This window comes from Aquarana catesbeiana, linkage group LG05, assembly GCF_042186555.1.
Source record: "Aquarana catesbeiana isolate 2022-GZ linkage group LG05, ASM4218655v1, whole genome shotgun sequence".
NCBI lineage: Eukaryota > Metazoa > Chordata > Amphibia > Anura > Ranidae > Aquarana > Aquarana catesbeiana.
This window is the reverse complement of record NC_133328.1, coordinates 393,943,780-393,963,019: the sequence shown is the minus strand read 5'-3', so window position 1 is coordinate 393,963,019 and position 19,240 is coordinate 393,943,780. Positions and strand designations below refer to the sequence as shown.

Here is a 19,240-nt window from a genome sequence, read left to right as displayed (position 1 = left end):
AATTTACCCTCTTGCCTGTCAATTAAGTCAGTCAGTAGGGCAGAGGGCAACATCAGTCAATAGGGCAGAGGGCAATGTCAGTCAGTAGGACAGAGGACGGTGTCCATCAATAGGGCAAAGGATGGCGTCAGTCAGTAGGGCAGAGGACAATGTCAATCAGTAGGGCAGAGGGCAACATCAGTCAGTAGGGCAGAGGGCAACGTCAGTCAGTAGGGGAGAGGGCAACATCAGTCAGTAGGACAGAGAATGGTGTCCATCAATAAGGCAAAGGATGGCGTCAGTCAGTAGGGCAGAGGACAATGTCAATCAGTAGGGCAGAGGGCAACATCAGTCAGTAGGGCAAAGGGCAACGTCAGTCAGAAGGACAGAGGACAGTGTCCATCAGTAGGGCAGAGAATGGCGTCAGTCAGTAGGGCAGAGGACAACATCAGTCAGTAGGGCAGAGGGCGGCGTCAGTCAGTAGGACAGAGGGCGGCGTCAGTCAGTAAGGCAGAGGGTGGCGTCAGTCAGTAGGGCAGAGGGTGGCATCAGTCAGTAGGGCAGAGGGTGGCATCAGTCAGTAGGGTAGAGGATGGTGTCAGTCAGTAGAGCAAAGGGTGGCGTCAGTAAGTAGGGCAGAGGGCAGTGTCAGTCAGTAGAGCAGAGGGCAACGTCAGTCAGTAGGGAAGAGGGCGGTGTCAGTCAGTAGGGCAGAGGGCGGTGTCAGTCAGTAGGGCAGAGGGCAATGTCAGCCAGTAGGGCAGAGGACAATGTCAGTCAGTAGGGCAACATCAGTCAGAAGGGCAGCATCAGTCAGTATGGCAGAGGGTGGCATCAGTCAGTAGGGCAGAGGGTGGTGTCAATCAGTAGGGCAGAGGGTGGCGTCAATCAGTAGGGCAGGGGATGGCGTCAGTCAGTAGGGCAGCAGTCAAGGGTATACACATGTAGCAGCAAGAATTATAACCCCTGCTATTTTCAGTGGGCACTACCACCCACCTATTCAATGAAATAGGGCCACTTTGCAATTGATCCACAAGTGCGTGTTTGTGTGGGGTCCAAGAGGTTATTGCTAGTGGTGAGGAGGCGAAAAATTGCAGAGCGTTTGCATTGTTGCGTTCTTCACTTGAATGGGACAAGCATGCCAAGTCATTTCATTCTCGCTGCAGCCATGTGTACACCCTTACAGCACTGAGCCCCCTTAATAGTAACACGGAGTTCACATAGGTTTAAATGCTGTTCTAGCCATTTCAGTATTGTGTAAGACACTCGGACCTAAAGCAGGAGATTGGAGCGGACACTTTTAGTGAACCACAGAACTCTTCTGTATTGCAGCACCTGATGGCACTGCTCCGGCTAGCAGAGTTTTGAGGCGGAGTGTAGTAGATATCTTTCTGCCTTATACTGCATTCGGAACTACAGAAGAGGCATTGGCTAATGCAGCCGCTTGCTCAGTCTGGGACTGCCTTCTTCCTCCATGGCCAGCACCTGCTGAGGTGAAAATGACAGAAGTAGTCCCACTATGTTTGACGCTGTGGGGACATAGGGTCTGCAAGCCGAATGTATGATCTACCAGTCACCTGGACGTGGTTGACTGGTAGATCGCGATTGACCGCTTTTCGACCCCAATCTATTGTATCCCAACAATCACCCAACTGCAGGAGGTACAAGGTGTTGCCCACAAGCAATTTAAACTGGAGCCGTTCCCCTGCAGTGCCCCATAGTGGCAGAGATGCATATTTCTCTTGTTTGAGAACTGCATTGAGAAGTACAGTGTTACTTGAACCGTATTCCAAGATTTGCTTGTCTTCAGCTGAGAGAACTTGCAATGATTTAACATAAAGTCTCAGAAATCTTTTGTTAAGGTCTCCATGTTATATAGATTGAATATCATGTTATAGATCTATTATTTATCATTGTAAAAGTGTCATGAATCCACAGTAATACCTTGATGCTCTGTCTGTCTGCTTACCTCTGGTCTGTGTATCAGCCTTAGGTCCTGCACTCTCACACCTGCATGGTTAAGTAATCTTACCTCAGCATGGCTCCACCCTAGCCTCTACAGGATACACTATTTAACAATGTGCTGTCCAAGCCTGCCTTGCCTGAGCAATATTGTGTGTTTGGCTTTCTGTGTGCTTCTTGCTGTGTGCTCTATGTCTGTTTCTGTTTACCGGTCTTGGCTTGTTCTGTGACTATCCCTGCCTGCTTGTTACCCCTACCTTTGGCACGTTCTTTGTCTATCCTTGTCTGCTAGTTGCCCTGACCTTTGGCTTATCTCCTGACTATCCCTTGTTGTCCTGGACTGCTGCTTCCTCTCTATCCTCCAGTAGTCAACCGTGAGTGTGATCTGGGAGACCCTGGGGGCTGCGACCTGGAGCCAGTTACAGCGCAGTCCATCCTCACCTTTAGAGGCTCTGGTGAACATCTGCTGGCTCTTATACTCCGCGCCCTGGGGAATCTATGCTCTAGCTCCCAGTGGGATCTGTGTTGGTGTTCCAGTGGACCTGCTTTTCTGAACCACCCAGAGTTCCATCTGCAGCAGTCAGCCATAGGGTCCACTACCTTAGCAGTGCATTCCTGACCCCAACAGTGTGCACCTGTCACCTGGCCTCAGGTGACCTAACAAAAAGAACATATTTCACACTTTTTTTTTTTGCAATATTTCCAGAAAATAAAAACGCTTTGGAAAAAAAAAAAAGAAAAGAAAAAAACCTGTTTTACATTTTTCTTCTGGACCTTCCCATCTCTATCGGGCAGTCAACATTTAAAGTGCATGGCATGTGATAGTCACTGATATATAAAATGATTAATTAACAAAATATGAATGTTTACATTTTTTACATTTTGGTTTAATTTTTACATTTTTCTAATTTTCTGTTTCAGCGACAATGGTCACAGAACAAATAGAGGGATGAACCTTCCCAGCAGGGACACACAGCAATACAAAACTGACTTTCTAACCCTTCCCCACTCTACAGAAACCAACTAAATAAAACAATACAAAGTTTTCCTTATTTACACTTTGATCCAAAAAATCTGGAACAAAGCATAACAATATCAACAGTTATCCAGCTACAGTGGGGTTGGAAAGTATTCAGACCCCCTTAAATTTTTCACTCTTTGTGCCATTTGCTAAAATAATTTAAGTTAATTTTTTTTCCTCATTAATGTACACACAGCAACCCATATTGACAGAAAACACAGAATTGTTGACATTTTTGCAGATTTAATAACAAAGAAAAACTGAAATATCACATGGTCCTAAGTATTCAGACCCTTTGCTCAGTATTTAGTAGAAGCACCCTTTTGATCTAATACAGCCATGAGTCTTTTTGGGAAAGATGCAACAAGTTTTTCACACCTGGATTTGGGGATCCTCTGCCATTCCTCCTTGCAGATCCTCTCCAGTTTTGTCAGGTTGGATGGTAAACATTGGTGGACAGTCATTTTTAGGTCTTTCCAGAGATGGTCAATTGGGTTTAAGTCAGGGCTTTGGCTGGGCCATTCAAGAACAGTCACGGAGTTGTTGTGAAGCCACTCCTTCGTTATTTTAGCTGTGTGCTTAGGGTCATTGTCTTGTTGGGAGGTAAACCTTCGGCCCAGTCTGAGGTCCTGAGCACTCTGGAGAAGGTTTTTGTCCAGGATATCCCTGTACTTGGCCGCATTCATCTTTCCCTCGATTGCAACCAGTCGTCCTGTGCCTGCAGCTGAAAAACACCCCCACAGCATGATGCTGCCACCACCATGCTTCACTGTTGGGACTGTATTGGACAGGTGATGAGCAGTGCCTGGTTTTCTCCACACATACTGCTTAGAATTAAGGCTAAAAAGTTCTATCTTGGTCTCATCAGACCAAAGAATCTTATTTCTCACCATCTTGGGGTCCTTCAGGTGTTTTTTTAGCAAACTCCATGCGGGCTTTCATGTGTCTTGCACTGAGGAGAGGCTTCTGTCAGGCCACTCTGCCATAAAGCCCCGACTGATGGAGGGCTGCAGTGATGGTTGACTCTCTACAACTTTCTCCCATCTCCCGAGTGCATCTCTGGAGCTCAGCCACAGTGATCTTTGGGTTCTTCTTTACCTCTCTCACCAAGGCTCTTCTCTCCCGATAGCTCAGTTTGGCCAGACGGCCAGCTCTAGAAAGGGTTCTGGTCCTCCCAAGCGTCTTCCATTTAAGGATTATGGAGGCCACTGTGCTCTTAGGAACCTTAAGTGCAGCATCATTTTTTTGTAACCTTGGCCAGATCTGTGCCTTGTCACAATTCTGTCTCTGAGCTCTTCAGGCAGTTCCTTTGACCTCATGATTCTCATTTTCTCTGACATGCACTGTGAGCTGTAAGGTCTTATATAGACAGGTGTGTGGCTTTCCTAATCAAGTCCAATCAGTATAATACAAACACAGCTGGACTCAAATGAAGATCTAGAACCATCTCAAGGATGATCAAAAGAAATGGACAGCACCTGAGGTAACAGCAAAGGGTCTGAATAGTTAGGACCATGTGATATTTCAGTTTTTCTTTTTTAATAAATCTGCAAAAATGTCAACAATTCTGTGTTTTTCTGTCAATATGGGGTGCTGTGTATACATTAATGAGGAAAAATATGAACTTAAATGATTTTAGCAAATGGCTGTAATATAACAACAAGTGAAAAATACTTTCCATCCCCACTGTATACCCAACATAGTTCAATCTGGGACAATCGTTCATACCCTGAGCTGAATAAGCACCAATATGGAAATAAATGGAAGGCCTATGGAGGTACATATCTCTCTCAAGTATTTCATGATGGGACTTTACGTCCCTTTTAAGAAATTGCAAACTTCTTTTCACCTCCCCTGCACAATGTACTTTTACTATCTTCAATTGCACCATGCAGTGTGGGCCCAGGGTGATGGTACAGTGTGGCGACAGTCCCCAACCCCTCTATTAAATTTAATGCAAAGTATTGCTCTTGTGAAAGATTTATTTCTAGGAGCTATGCAATGTGACTGAATGCCTTCCTGTCTGACTATTTGTTGAAATCAGTGCAACTTTGGGAGAAAGATGTAGGTTCCTTTGAGGTTAAACAGTAGGAGGAAGCTCTGGAGATTACTTATACTTGCTCTTTAAATACAGCCCAAGGGCTCATGCAAATTTAGATTATTCTGAGAGCCAATTACCCCCTGGTGAAGCTTTTTAAAATGGGGGCTTTACCAGATCCTACTTATATTAAATTCAGACTAGATCATAGATCTATCCAATATGGCGCTGCCCTGCGTTGCATACGTACTGGACAGGCATAGTGACCACCCTTAATGGGGTGTCTCAATCCACTCTGTCCGTTGATCCCAAATGCTGTGTGTTGGGTATCCTAGGTGATTTACAGGTTGATAACATTATCAGGGAAGCCATTAACAGAGTTCTAATTCAGGCCCGTAGACTGATTCTTATTCATTGGAAATCTCAGGATCCCCCTACACATGCTGAATGGGTTAATCTATAGGTAGTATGCTCTGACTGGAACACTACATATGCCATCACAGGGGATGCCCAAGGCAATTTGAAAAGATCTGGGGCTTTAGGCTGGATACTCGGGTCCACTGATCACACTGATCTAATTATGGATAGAATATTTTTTTCTGACAGACTCCATGGCAGCAACGTGTGGGTTTAGTCCCGCCTCCACTATAGGACACTACTCCCATAAAACTTTGCTCCCTGCCCATGGCCGTGTTCTTTTTTTGTCCTCCTCCGTAGGACCTAGGTTGGTCTTTCTACCTGAAGATTTGCTCCCACACATTTGCACGCTCTGATGGCCGAGTAGCGACTTGGGACTGGAATGTCGCTAGACTCCATTAAGCCCTAGCTACTAGCGGGGTATGGAGCGGGCACTGGAAGAAGCTCTGGAGGAAGCCAGGAACCTAGCCACTGGCAGGCAGGCTGCGCACTGGTCTAATAGCCCAGCTAACTAGCAGGTGACCTTGTTTGCCCACGAGAAGTCGGTGATCTTCTTACCTTCGGCCTTGGTGATGATCGTGTGGGGGTGGTAAGATTTTTGCTCTTTTTTCATGGCAGCAGTGTTTGTTCATCCTTTGGTCATCTATAGGTTCTATGTTTTGTCTCCTTCGTTTGTTGTGGCTGGGTAGGCATGGCGGCTGGTTCCTCTTGCGTTCCAGCCGCCGTTTACTTTCGTTTTCGCGCTCGCTGCGGCGATGATGTCACAGGGGCACCTTATTTAAATAGGGGAATAGCCTACAGGCCTTGGGAATGCTTGTGGGCTATTGCGACGACTTCCCCTAGTCCCTAGTGATCATTATCCTGGTAGGTGGCTCTTTGTGGCTGGTGGGGAAAATACTTTTCTACATCTGGCTTCATTGTGACTATTGTTACAGCTCTGATGGAGGCATCTAGAGATATGGACTCTCCACCGCCTGCTTGTGGCCAGCCCTCTCACAAAAGGTATTGCAGGCCGGGGGGGGAGAACCTGTCTTGGTCATCCTAGATTACTTTTATCTGTATCTTTTTGTTCCTTGTATTTCTTTTATGCAGCCCATCCAGGTCAGAACAGCGACGCAGCTCTCACAGGGGAAGCGACTCTTCAAAATCGCATCACCAGCGTTCCTCTTCCAGGTCTAAACACCACGGCTCACCCTCAAGATCTGGGCGCCGTAGCGAGGATCGGTCTCGCTCCTCCAAGGTTCACTCCAGCCGTTCAGCTGCTAGTGTTTGCTGGGGATGTAGATCACAAGTACCTCCTGGAAGATCTCTTTGTGATCTTTGTTTTTCCAAGGCTTCCAATGAAAGAGGGAGCACGGACCAGCAGCTCAAATCCCTGGTCGAAAGGGCTGTTAAAGAGTCTCTTAAAGGTATCGGGTCTAGCCAGACCCCCGTCCCTCAAGCAGAGTCTCCACAGTCGCCAGTAAGGGACTCACAAGTTCAAGACACCTGGGAGTCGTCTCTACCAAGTCATCCTTCAGCTGCGGCATCAGACAGTGAGTCTGAGGAAGATACTTGCTGTGTGGAGTTTGACTTTGCTTTACTCTCCCCCTTGGTAAAGGCTATTAGAGAGGCCTTGAATTGGGAGGATCCTGTGGCCTCTCCTTCTAAACAAAGAAAGTATTTTAAGCAACTAAAGAAGGAACGTCTCAACTTTCCATTTCTCGCCGAACTTGGTGAGGTCATTACGGATGAATGGGGCAAGGTGGAGAAAAAGAATTCTTTGCTTTCTAAAATTCTTAAGCTATACCCCTTCAAGGAAGAGGAAGTCAAGCATTTGGAATCGGCCCCTCTGGTGGACGCAGCTGTGATGAGGCTAGTAAAACATGTTACACTCCCCTTAGAGGATACGGTTTCTTTTAAAGATGCCTTAGATAGGCAGATTGACTCTGACCTAAAGAGAGTCTACCTCACGGCTGGTATGGCCTGTAAACCAGCTTTGGCTCTGGCCGCAATATCCAAGGCAATGGAAGTCTGGTCGGACAGTGTGGATGATACTCTCAAGAGCATTTCGGATGAAGTTGCAAAGAGCTCTCCTATCCAGGAGTTACGGCTAGCATCCGCTTTTCTGGGGGAGGCATCGATTGATATCATCCGGCTGGTGGCTCGGGTCATGCTCTCTGCAGTTACGGCCAAGCAAGCCCTTTGGCTTCGCCCCTGGCTGGCTGATCCAGCCTCTAAGCAGGTCTGGTGCCGAATTCCTTTTGATGGGTCTTCCCTCTTCGGCAACAAATTGGATTCTGCCATAATCCGAGCCACTGGGGGGAAGTCGGGGTTCCTTCCTCAAGATCGGCGTTTGCAAAACCAGAGAAATTTTTTTTCTAAAAAACAATACCAGGAACGAGCCAGGGAGGCCCGTAACTACAGGCCGGGCCGTGAATTCTCCAGGACATGGAAGTCAAGGCAGTCATCCTTCAAAAAAGCTGCTAAGAGCAGTTCGACAGGGGAAAGAGAGCCGACCAAGTCTTTTTGAGATTGGGCCCGCTCAGACTGGCCAAGTGGGAGCTCGTCTCCTACATTTTCGGCATGTCTGGGCGGCCTCAATCCAGGACTTCTGGACCGTCAGGACGGTCTCTGCAGGCCATACCTGGACTTTCAGCAGATCTCCCAGACTCAGGTGTGTTCCCACCTCCCTTCCGGCCTCAGAAGAAAAAAGGTTGATTCTTCTAACCTACGTGAAATCTTTATTGGTTCAAGGCGCTGCCGTTCCCGTCCCAGACGAACAAAGAGGTATGGGAATTTACTCTCCTCTCTTTATGGTCCAAAAGAAAAACGGATCTTGGAGACCTGTCATAGATCTTACCCATCTGAATCGGTTCATCAAAAAAGAAAGGTTCAAGATGGAGACACTGTCAACAATCCAGCAGTCGGTCCAAACAGGAGATTGGATGAACTCTATAGATCTAAAGGACGCTTATTTTCATGTCCCTGTGGCAGAAGATTTTCAGCAATTCCTTCGCTTCTCCGTGGGCAAATTGCATCTACATTTCACATGCCTACCATTCGGGCTATCGACATCTCCCCGTGTCTTTTCAAAGGTATTGTTAGTAGTAGTGGCCCTCTTGAGGACCAAGGGGATCCATCTCCATCATTACTTGGACGATCTTCTACTACTAGCCCAAAACAGAGACCGATTATTAATGCACAAGAGTCAGGTTATGTCCACCCTCCAGGAATTTGGTTGGATCCTGAACCTAGAGAAGAGTCAGTTAATACCATCTCAAACTCTCGTATTCTTAGGAGCCCTTTTCGATACAGTGAAAGGCACCATCTCGCTCCCCGAGGAGAAAGTTTCAATAATTCGGGACAGAATTTGTCTGGCCATTTCAGCCTCCCATCTCCAGGCTCTCCAGTGTCTGAGGATCATCGGCACTATGGTGGCCACGATTCCAATGGTGAAGTGGGCTCAATGGAGGATGAGACCCTTCCAAAAAGGGTTTCTTCATCAGTGGTCAGGCAGCAAGACTCAGCTCATTCGTGTCACCTCTTCAATGAGGAGCTCCCTGCCCTGGTGGCTCCAGCGGGAAAATCTTTACAATTGTCATTCCATTCTTCCCATCTCGTGGATAACAGTAACAACGGATGCCAGCAACAAGGGCTGGGGCGCCCACTGTCTGACAGAAGTGGCACAGGGTACCTGGGATTTTCCCTCCAGAAGAACGGTGTCGAACATTCTGGAATTGAGGGCAGCATTCAAGGAGCTACTAGCTTTTCGTCATCTGCTTTCCGGAACCTCGGTCCGTCTCAGGTTAGACAACACGACGGCTGTGGCGTACATAAGGAGACAAGGAGGTACTCGGAGTCTGTCCTTACTTCAGGAGGTAGAGCCAATTATGACTTGGGCTCAGAGGAACCTGGTCAATATAACAGCAACATACGTACCAGGGATGCAGAATGTTCAGGCAGACTTCCTATCTCGAGTTCGTTTAGACAACAACGAATGGTCCCTCAACGAGGAAGTATTCAGTTGGATTCTGACCTTGGGAATCTCTCCAGAAATTGACTTATTCGCCTCCCCTTGCAACAAGAAACTGGCGAGATATTATTCGAGGTTCCGGGATCCTCAGGCTTATGGGGTGGACGCCCTGACGGAGCGATGGTGGTTCCGAAGAGCTTATGCCTTTCCCCCAACCCCCATCATTCTTCAGTTCCTGCGGAGACTCAGGTCAAAAGCAGTAGAAGTGGTAGCCATAATACCTTACTGGCCCAACAGACCCTGGTTCCCCCTGCTAATGCTTCTCAGTGTCAAGGATCCGATTCCCTTACCCCTCAGACCCGACCTTCTGTCCCAAGGCTCGAAACTACATCCTTGCCCAGCTCATCTGCACCTGAGGGTCTGGTTTTTGAGAGGGGAAGGTTAGAAGCTCTTGGATGTCCCAAGGAGGTTATCCATACTCTTATGAGTGCGAGGAGAAGAAGTACCAACCGAGTATATGAAAGAATCTGGGCTAGATTTACAAACTACATGTCCTCCGGGTCCAACTCTGACTGTAATCTGACAGTTCAAGATGTCTTAAGTTTCTTACAATCTGGACTAGATGTTCCTTTATCTGTGAGCGCTCTCCGTGTGCAAGTCTCAGCAATTTCAGCTTTTTCTGGAATATCATGAGCTAAACATCCCTTGGTTCAACAATTCTTCAAGGGAGCAGTTAGGCTCAGACCTCAGAGGAAACCTAGATTCCCTAAATGGGATCTACCACTAGTCCTTGACTTCTTCTCTCAACTGGACAAGCCTCTTTCGGTTAGAGATCTCACCCTCAGGACTTCCTTTTTGATAGCCATTTCCTCGGCAAAAAGAGTCTCTGAAATCCAGTCTCTAGGATCAAAAGAGCCCTTTCTCACTTTTTTCCCAGACAGAGTGGTCCTTATTCCGATGCTAGGATCAAATCCCAAGGTCACTTCAGTCTTCCACGAAAATCAGGATATCACACTCCCTACGTTTAATTCTGCTGGAAGTCTAGAGACACATCCCCTCGACATGGGAGTTATCTTGAAGCAATACTTGGAGGCTACAGCTTCTTTTCAACAAACGGACTACCTTTTTGTCTTGTTTCAATGGAAAAGCAGGGGTCTCAGAGCTTCCGTCAGATCCATCGCAGCGTGGATTGTTCAGGCTATTCAATGGGCTTACAGAGAGAAGGGCTTGGCTCCTCCTGTGGCGGTTACAGCGCATTCCACAAGAAGTCTTTCTACTTCCTGGGCGGCTTCACATCATGTGGCACCTGAAGTTATCTGCAAGGCAGCCTCCTGGTCAACGATTCATACCTTTATGTCTCATTATTGCGTTGAACCAGCGACCTTATCTTCTGTTGATTTTGGCTTAAAAGTGCTGCCAGTGGACAGTGTTAAATAAATCTTTTGTTCAGCATTTATGCCCACCCGGGTGTGTATGGCGAGTTATTTCCCACACGTTGCTGCCATGGAGTCTGTCAGGAAAACGGAAAATTCCTATCAAAATACTTACCGTAATTTTCCTTTCCTGATGGACTCCATGGCAGCAGAAGTTCCCTCCCAAATGGCTGGAGTAGGCTAGTCATCGAACACGGCCATGGGCAGGGAGCAAAGATTTATGGGAGTAGTGTCCTATAGAGTAGTGGAGGCGGGACTTAACCCACACGTTGCTGCCATGGAGTCCATCAGGAAAGGAAAATTACGGTAAGTATTTTGATAGGAATTTTCTGTTATTGTGATGTTTCATGTCCTAAATTCTCCTTATTGTTGGAATGTCCTTTTCCTATTGCCATGGTTCTGATGGTGTCTTGACTTGTGTAACAATTGTGCTGGATTGATGTTGATGTTTTACTGAACTTACTTTTTTTTTAAATAAAATGTATCTTTTTCCGAGAAAAAAAAAAACTAAATAAAACATTTTGGCTTACAGAAGTATAAGTGACTTATGTTGCAAATATTTTTTTAACATCACTAAATTTAAAAAGATTAGGGTAGGTATATGAATCCCTATTCAATTGTCCAAAATGTTTGACATGGCGCAATTATGGTCATATGGGTAATCTTATGCATGTTTTATGGGCATGCAAATGTGTGACTAGTTTTTGGAACTCAGTATTTTCATTTATTTCTCAGGTCACAGGGATAATCACTAAACCTGCACCACATTTAGCTTCCATGAGCCTCTCCATACACGACTTTCTAAAACAATTTAGAACTATAGTTCCACACATTTTATTTGGAGCATGGTTAAAGAGGTTCTAAATGCAGAATTTTTTTTTATCTTTATGCATTAAGATAAAAAAAAAACTCCTGTGTGCAGCAGCCCCCCTCAGCCACCCTAATACTTACCTGAGCCCCATCTTGATCCAGCGATGTTGCACGAGAGACTTGACTGTCCGGGAATCTCCCTCCTGTTTGGCTGAGACACACATCGGGCGCCATTGGCTCCTCCTTCTGTCAATCAAGTCAGTGAACCAATGAGAAGAGAGAGGGGGCAGGGCTGGCTCCATGTCTGATTGGACACACAGAGCAGCAGCTCGGCTCAGGTGCCCCCATAGCAAGCTGCTTGCTGTGGAGGCACTCAGCAGAAGGGAGGGGCCAGGAGCACTGGCGAGGGACCTGAGAAGAGGAGGATCTGCACAGAGCAGGTAAGTATAACGTGTTTGTTATTTTTGCACAAAAAAACAAGATTTTAGTATCACTTTAACTATTAATAACAAATGAAAGCAAACTCTAGCTTCAGATATTTCAAAAGTGATTCAAAGGGTTAATATACAATGCTCCCATGAACGGGCTTTCTTCTTTAACTATAGGAAGACATCAGATTTCTATCTTTTTTGGAATCCATGGTTGCAATCATATGGTATCTCCTAATTATGAGTGATGATATCTTTCACTATTTATTTCCATTACCAGTTTTGCTTCTAATTGTTCAGGTTATTTCTCTTTTGTTTTATTTTCCCATATATTTTTATTCCTGTGGTTTTGTGTAACATATAGGCCCTATATTTAGGGGTTGATGTATTGCTAGGCAACATATTATGCCTTATTTTGTAATTATTGTTATGCTGTGATTAGTCCATGTATTTTTCTTGTGTTATCTGACAAATGTTAATAAAAATGATTGGAATTAAAAAGGGTAAGGTATCTGTACTTTGCAGTCTATATTTACTATTAGTGAAGGTATCCATGCTAGATCTATTGTACTTTAAAAACAGCCTTCTTTTTCTAAAGTTCTTTTTGTATTTTCAGGCAATACTTCTGCTATTGCCTCCAGGGCACTGAGTGTCCAGAACATTACCTACGAGTCACCTTCAGCAAATAACAAAGAGAAGATGGAACATACAGAGCTAGAAAATGAAATATTCAAGGTGGACCAGATGATCACTGACATGGAGCTAAAAGTTAATGTCCTAAGATGGACTGTAGAGGCAACAGTGAATATGAATGATGAGCTTGACAACAATGATGTCTCCTCCACAGCTTTGCTCTCAATGGATGAAAAAGAAAGTCGCAACTGCTGTAATGGGTGCACTTTACTGTGTCTTTGATTTTGTTTACTGCAGCAATAGTAGTTGTCACATGTTCTTCTGTGCTGTAAATGTGATATAAAATTCCTAGTTAGTGTTGCTTTGTTTTGATTTACTACTATTTATATGATTACAATTACACAATATATATTTCAAAATGCTACTAAGTTAGTCAGTGACTACGTTACGGATGTCTAGACAGCAATACGGGAGCCCAGCTGTAATAAAGAGAAATAAATTAAGAAAATAAAAAGTCCTTATCCCATGCCAACAAAGTTATTCTATATTTTGATTCATAGGAGAAGCAGTCAAAGCTAGACTTCTTCAAATATATAAATATTTGTTCCCACGTTATTATAACTGTGTGAACCTAAAGTGTAAGTTCACCTTCAGGAAAACTTTCCAAAAATCCCTCTATGCAATACTGTAGGGTTGAATTACTAAAACCGGAGAGTGCAGAATCTGGTGCAACTCCGCATAGAACCCAATCAGCTTCCAAATTTTTTTTTTTGTCAAAGCTTAATTGATTAAGCTGAAGTTAGAAGCTGATTGGCTACCATGCACAGCTGCACCAGATGTTGCGTTCTCTAGTTTTAGTAAATCAACCCCAATGTCCTCAGAATAGTACATGCCAGTTCTCCTCCTGTTTTAAATGGTGCATGTCCTACCATTACAGATGCAGTTGTTGGGGGCCTCTCCACAAAAATTGCTAGCCCCTCCATCTTGTCATTTGCAGGACGGGCTATTACAGTAATTCGCCCCCAAGCAGCCACTCCTGGCAGTTCAAACTGTGTGCGTGCGCAGTTGCTCGGTCTCCAACTCCTTCTCTAAGGCCCCTTTCACACTGGGGCAGTGCGGGTGCCGGCAGTAAAACGGCACTATTTTTAGCGCCACTTTACTGTCGTTTTAGCGGCGCTATTCGGTCGCTAGCGGGGCGGTTTAACCCCCGCTAGCGGCCGATAAAGGGTTAAAACCACCCCCAAAGCGCCGCTGCAGCGGCGCTTTGCCAGCGGTATAGCCGCTCTGCCCCATTGATTTCAATGGGCAGGAGCGGTTTAGGAGCGCTCCTTCACCGCTCCAAAGACGCTGCTTGCAGGACTTTTTTCACATTGGAGAGACTGCAGCGGCTGTTTCAGGGTGCTTTGCGGGCACTATTTTTAGCGCTGTAGCGCCTGCAAAGCGCCCCAGTGTGAAAGAGGTCTAAGCAGGGTGCTAGGGAGCATTACTGTAATGTTCAACCCCTTCTGCAAATGGTAGGACAGAGGGGAGTGAGGGGCCAGCAATTTTTGTGGAGAGTCTCCCCCCCCCCCCCAAAAAAAAAGTTTTGTTGTAATGGGAGTATGTGCAAAATTTACAACAGGAGGCAAACTGGTATGTACTATAGGATACAGAATTGCACAGGGGATTTTTGGAAAATCTTCCTGAAGGTAAACTTACACTTTAGGTGCACACAGTTATAAGTGATTGTAAACGATCACCTTGTAAAATAACCTATTCCGTTTAAAATAGAAATTAAAGGCAAAACAGTTATGTATAGATGTAAAAAAAAAAAAAAAATACCCTTTTTTTTTTTTTAAGTTATCATAATCCTTATAATCTCAGCTGCAAAAGAGCTAGGGGGGAGGAGAAGCAGCTGTACACTGATCTTCCCAGTGAACAGCTGTGCAGTGGAGGCGCATCAGGACAAGTCTGATCATTGGAGCAGAAGACCAGCATTGCTAGAGATCTGACCACACTGTGCTCTCCTGCTTAGTGTAGTCAGGAACACCAGGGATTTCACATAAAGGTAGCAATAGAAAGAGAAGAGGATACTTTCTCATACAAGTACATATCAGGAATATGAAGTGTTGGGGTAACAAACGCTTTAAGCTGGCCATAGATGAATCGAAATGTGGCTGGTTCCGCAGGGACCAGCTGAATTTCGATCCATCTATGGTAGTCCCTGTTTAAACGAGAATGTTGGAAAACTTTTGTTGATCAACAGCTGCAGCCACTGGTCAGTGTATTCTGACAGCAGAGGAGTCCCGCTGTCAGAATACAGTGTCCCTGTGGGGAGGATTCCTCTACCAATTTCCTTGTGTGGATGGAAGAATCTGTTCCCCTTTTTTCGATCAGCCGATTAAAAAAAGTCATCTGTGGCCACTTTTACACTTTAACCATGTATAGTTTCCCTCTTATTTAACTTTGATTACCTAGTCTGACTTATCAGTTCCTTTTACATACAGTTTGGTAAATGATTTTTGCAATTTGCTCATCAGCGTGATTGCCCACTCCTAGTAACCAGGATGTCTTAGTCCCAGTTCACACTAAGGCGACCTTTCAGTTGACTTAACCGCCTGACAAGTCGCACTCCATGCGGTGCAATGGAACCGTTCTAATCAGAGCAACTCAAGTCAGTTCCTGTACTACTTGGGGGTGACTTCAGTGCGGCTTGCTTTGACTTCTATTAAAGAAGTAATTTGCAAGCCGCACTGAAGTCGCACTGTGCGGGGCAGCTTCAGAGTCGGATGACTTTGAAGCCGCCCCAGTGTGAACTGGCACTTCCACTGTCTTTAGTGTTTATCATAGCTGAGAGCAGTGTTATCTAAATGACAATATCATGCTCACGACAGCAACATACACATTTAAGCAAAACTCCCTCTTATAATTAAAATGTAGTTTAGTCATATCAAATAAAAACAACATTGAAATGAGTTTGCCATCCAACCACAAGAACTGCAGTCAATATGAATAACATTCTATAGGGCAAGTGTTTAAAAATGTAGCGGATAATTACACTTTGTTTCTGAATTAGCAGCATGCAGCCCTATACACAAGATAAGATTGCATCAAGAATGATCCACTGATTTTCCAAATATGATGCACTAACATGGAATGTGGCTTCATGTAGGCTTAGGAATAACTAAACTCAGGAACAAAAATGAAACATATTGAAGCTTTTCAGTCTCTAGTTGTGGCCGCTGCATTAGTTTTCATCTTAGCAGGCTCAGGACATTTTTAGCAAGTACAGAAAGCACAAACATGCTGTGTCCTTGTCACCTCCCGTGGGCAGAAGTGGAAGAGTCAGGGCCGGTGCTACCACTAGACAAACTAGGCAACCGACTAGGGTGCACTGCTGCCTATGGGTGCCCGGCCACTGGTTTTCCTCCGCGTCTGCATGCTCTGCAGGCTGCAACATGTAACTCAGTCTCAGGAAGCTGCTCTGTCCGACCGGTAGTGTAATTAGAGGCGCAGTGCAACACTGGAGCCAGCACTAGAAGAAGCAGATGCTTCCTGTATATTGCCACCTCCTGTCACATGGGCAGGGCAAAGGGGGTGGAGTCAGGGGTGGAGCCAATGGGGGCAGCAAAATGAGGTTTCGCCTAGGGTGTCAAAAATCCTTGCACCAGCCCTGGGAAGAGTTACCTGCTTTCTTCTTCCATCCCCATCCAACATGTAATAGAGATTAACATAGGCAGATATGTTTGAAGTCCAGCCTGGTTGGCAACCATGGCTACCTCCATACATACTGTGGAGAAATGAGTGTAGTCACCTAAGGACAGAAACTGTGTCATTGTTAAGGTTAACAAATGAAAAGAGAAAATAGCCTAAAAACGAATGCACCAGTAAGTTGCACTATATTCCATTTTTGTTTTTGTGTTTAGAGACATACAATAAGGGGAGGAAGAAGGTAGTTATTACTGACCACCAAGGCTGAATCTCACCCATCTCTCTTGACAAAGCAAATTCATAATATGTTGATTTACCTAAGTAGCATAAGCATTGTTCATTCTATCTGCAAACAATGCTTATTAGTAATGTAAAGATTTTTTTTAAAAAGCTACATTTACTAAACATTTTAAAATGAAACAGAGCAAAAATGATTTGTTTTCCTATAAAGGTGCATGGTCTAAGTCTAGACCAGGGGTCTCCAAACATTCTACAAAAGGGTCAGTTTACTGTCTTTCGGACTTTAGGTGGGTCAAACTGTGCCCACTGGGAGTCAACAATGCCAGATCTTTGGTATTACAGGGAGAAATAGTTGATGTCAGTAGAAGGAATAATGCTCCATCATTGGTGTCAGTGGCAGGAATTATGTCCCATTGTTGGTGTCATTGGAAGGAATAGCGCCCCATCGTTGGTGTCAGTGGCAGGAATTATGCCCCATTGTTGGTGTCAGTGGAAGGAATAGTGCTCCATAATTGGTGTTAGTGGCAGGAATTATGCCCCACCATTGGTGTCAGTGGAAGGAATAATGCTCCATTGTTGGTGTCAGTGGCAGGAATGATGCCTTAAGGCCGTGTAAAGGCAAGCAAAGGGCCGCAGTTTGAAGACCACTGGTCTAGACTATCATCCTTCTAGCTACACTACCTGGTAAGGCACCAGCTTGGAACAAGCATGCTTGATGAAAGTTTAGACTTTTCAGAGTTCTGTGACTGCATGCTTGTCCCATGTCAAAGACTTGTGAAGTCAGGATGACAGCCCTAATATTTGTATTTTTTAAAACAAGTCAGCAAGGACAGTACTGATATTTTTATATTCCCAGAGGTTTCCAGTAATAAATAAGGACAGTCAACCATTGCATCCCATTGCTATTCAATTTGCATCATACTATTTTAGCTATGCTATCACCTGTGCATGTCTTTTTTTTTTAAAACAACAACTTTATTTTCAGATACAAATATGCAAGTGCTGGGAAGTCTGAATTTAACATGTCATTTACTGATGAATACAGCTACTCTATATACATCATAGAAAGTGCCGAGCTTTCAATAGTCAAGTGAGCAGGTTGAGGAATTTTGTGAAATATTATTTTCAATTATTGAATGATAATTCTCACTTATGTTAACATCTGATGTTCCTGTAAATAAATATATATGTATATTTTATTTACTTATTCATTAAGCTAACATATTTGGATTTTTTAAATAAAACAATAAAGTTTATATGTGACATTTAATAATGTTGTTGTACAAACAAATTATGGTCTAATTTATAGACATTTGAACAACCCCATTTATTTTTCATTATGTCTAAACATATTAATTTTCTGGTGATTATCTTAACCACTTCAGCTCCAGAAGGTTTACCCCCCTTCCTGACCAGGTCATTATTTGCGATATGGCACTGCGTTACTTGAATTGACAATTGCACGGTCGTGCGACACTGTACCCAAATAAATGTCCTTTCTCTCCACAAATAGAGCTTTCTTTTGGTGGTATTTGATCACCTCTGCGTTTTTTATTTTTCGCACTATAAACAAAAAAGACTGACAATTTAAAAAAATATATATATTTTTTTACTTTCTGCTATAAATCATACCCAATAAAAATGTAAGAAAATCAAATTTCTTCAGTTTAGGTCAATATGTATTCTGCTACATATTTTTGGTAAATCGCAACCCAGACCCAGAGGTGTCAGATCACGTACTAGGTACGTGATCAGGCACAGAGCAGCCGCCCTGCCGCAGTAAATGTACGGTGGGCGGTCCACAAGTGGTTAAAGTATATCTAAAGCCAAAACTTTTTTAATTGGATGGCATTCTATTTTCACTGGAACAAGTGTTCTAACTGGAATGTTTTACCACCAGTTTTACCACCCCTGTTCAGGTGACAACTCAAAATGTTGGATTTTTCCTCACTTTCAGCCACAAAAACAATAAAGTGAATCATCCTAGTGGGGACACAGACAGCGATACAAGCATCACAGAGGTTCCAATCTTTTGACCCCAAAAATGGCTTTAGATGCACTTTATGCCCAGGTAATAGTTTTGCAACAGTAGTGAGTTAGAACCTTTGTTGGGTTTTTACTGCTATCTGGTGCTAAATTAAAAAGAGTTTCCCTCACTTCTTGTTCTGCTGACAATGGTTTTGCTAGACAGGTAGTGATAGAAATACTCCAAAGACAACACAGACCGAAACAATTGTCACACTGACATTATCTCTGTAACAGATGCCCAGATATCAGTAAAACTTGTCAGGAGCCCTTACCCATGCTATCCAAAACTAATATAAAAGTTTTGGCTGGATACACTTTAGTTCACTAGTGAGGCTTTTCACCTTGTTTGCCTTTCGGACAATGCTGTTTTCTGCATATTTCTACTTAAGAACCTGGAGAAAACTGTGGGCAGATTGCTACAAAGACCGTTCAGAAACCTTTTCTTGAAGAAGCATCTGATTGGTTGCTATAGAAGGGGTGTCAACTTAGGACAGTAGTTTAGAAAGGCGACAAGAAAGAGTCATGACATGAAAAGATGTGGGTGTGATAAAATAGGCATGGTGTAAGGAAGTGGGCAAACAAAAATAGGCAATGGTCAGTTCAATC

At 44.3% G+C, this 19,240-nt stretch overlaps 1 protein-coding gene across 1 annotated transcript in view; it reads left to right on the top strand.

Annotated features, from left to right (window-relative positions):
- The window catches only part of LOC141144946 (regulator of G-protein signaling 9-binding protein B-like), a 61,953-nt gene extending 44,180 nt beyond the window's left edge, over positions 1-17,773 (top strand). Inside the window, exon 3 of the mRNA XM_073631092.1 lies at positions 12,660-17,773. Coding sequence (XP_073487193.1) covers positions 12,660-12,958 — 299 coding nt within the window. The 3' untranslated portion in view covers positions 12,959-17,773. The remainder of the gene's footprint in view (positions 1-12,659) is intronic.
- Positions 17,774-19,240: the final 1,467 nt, after the last annotated feature.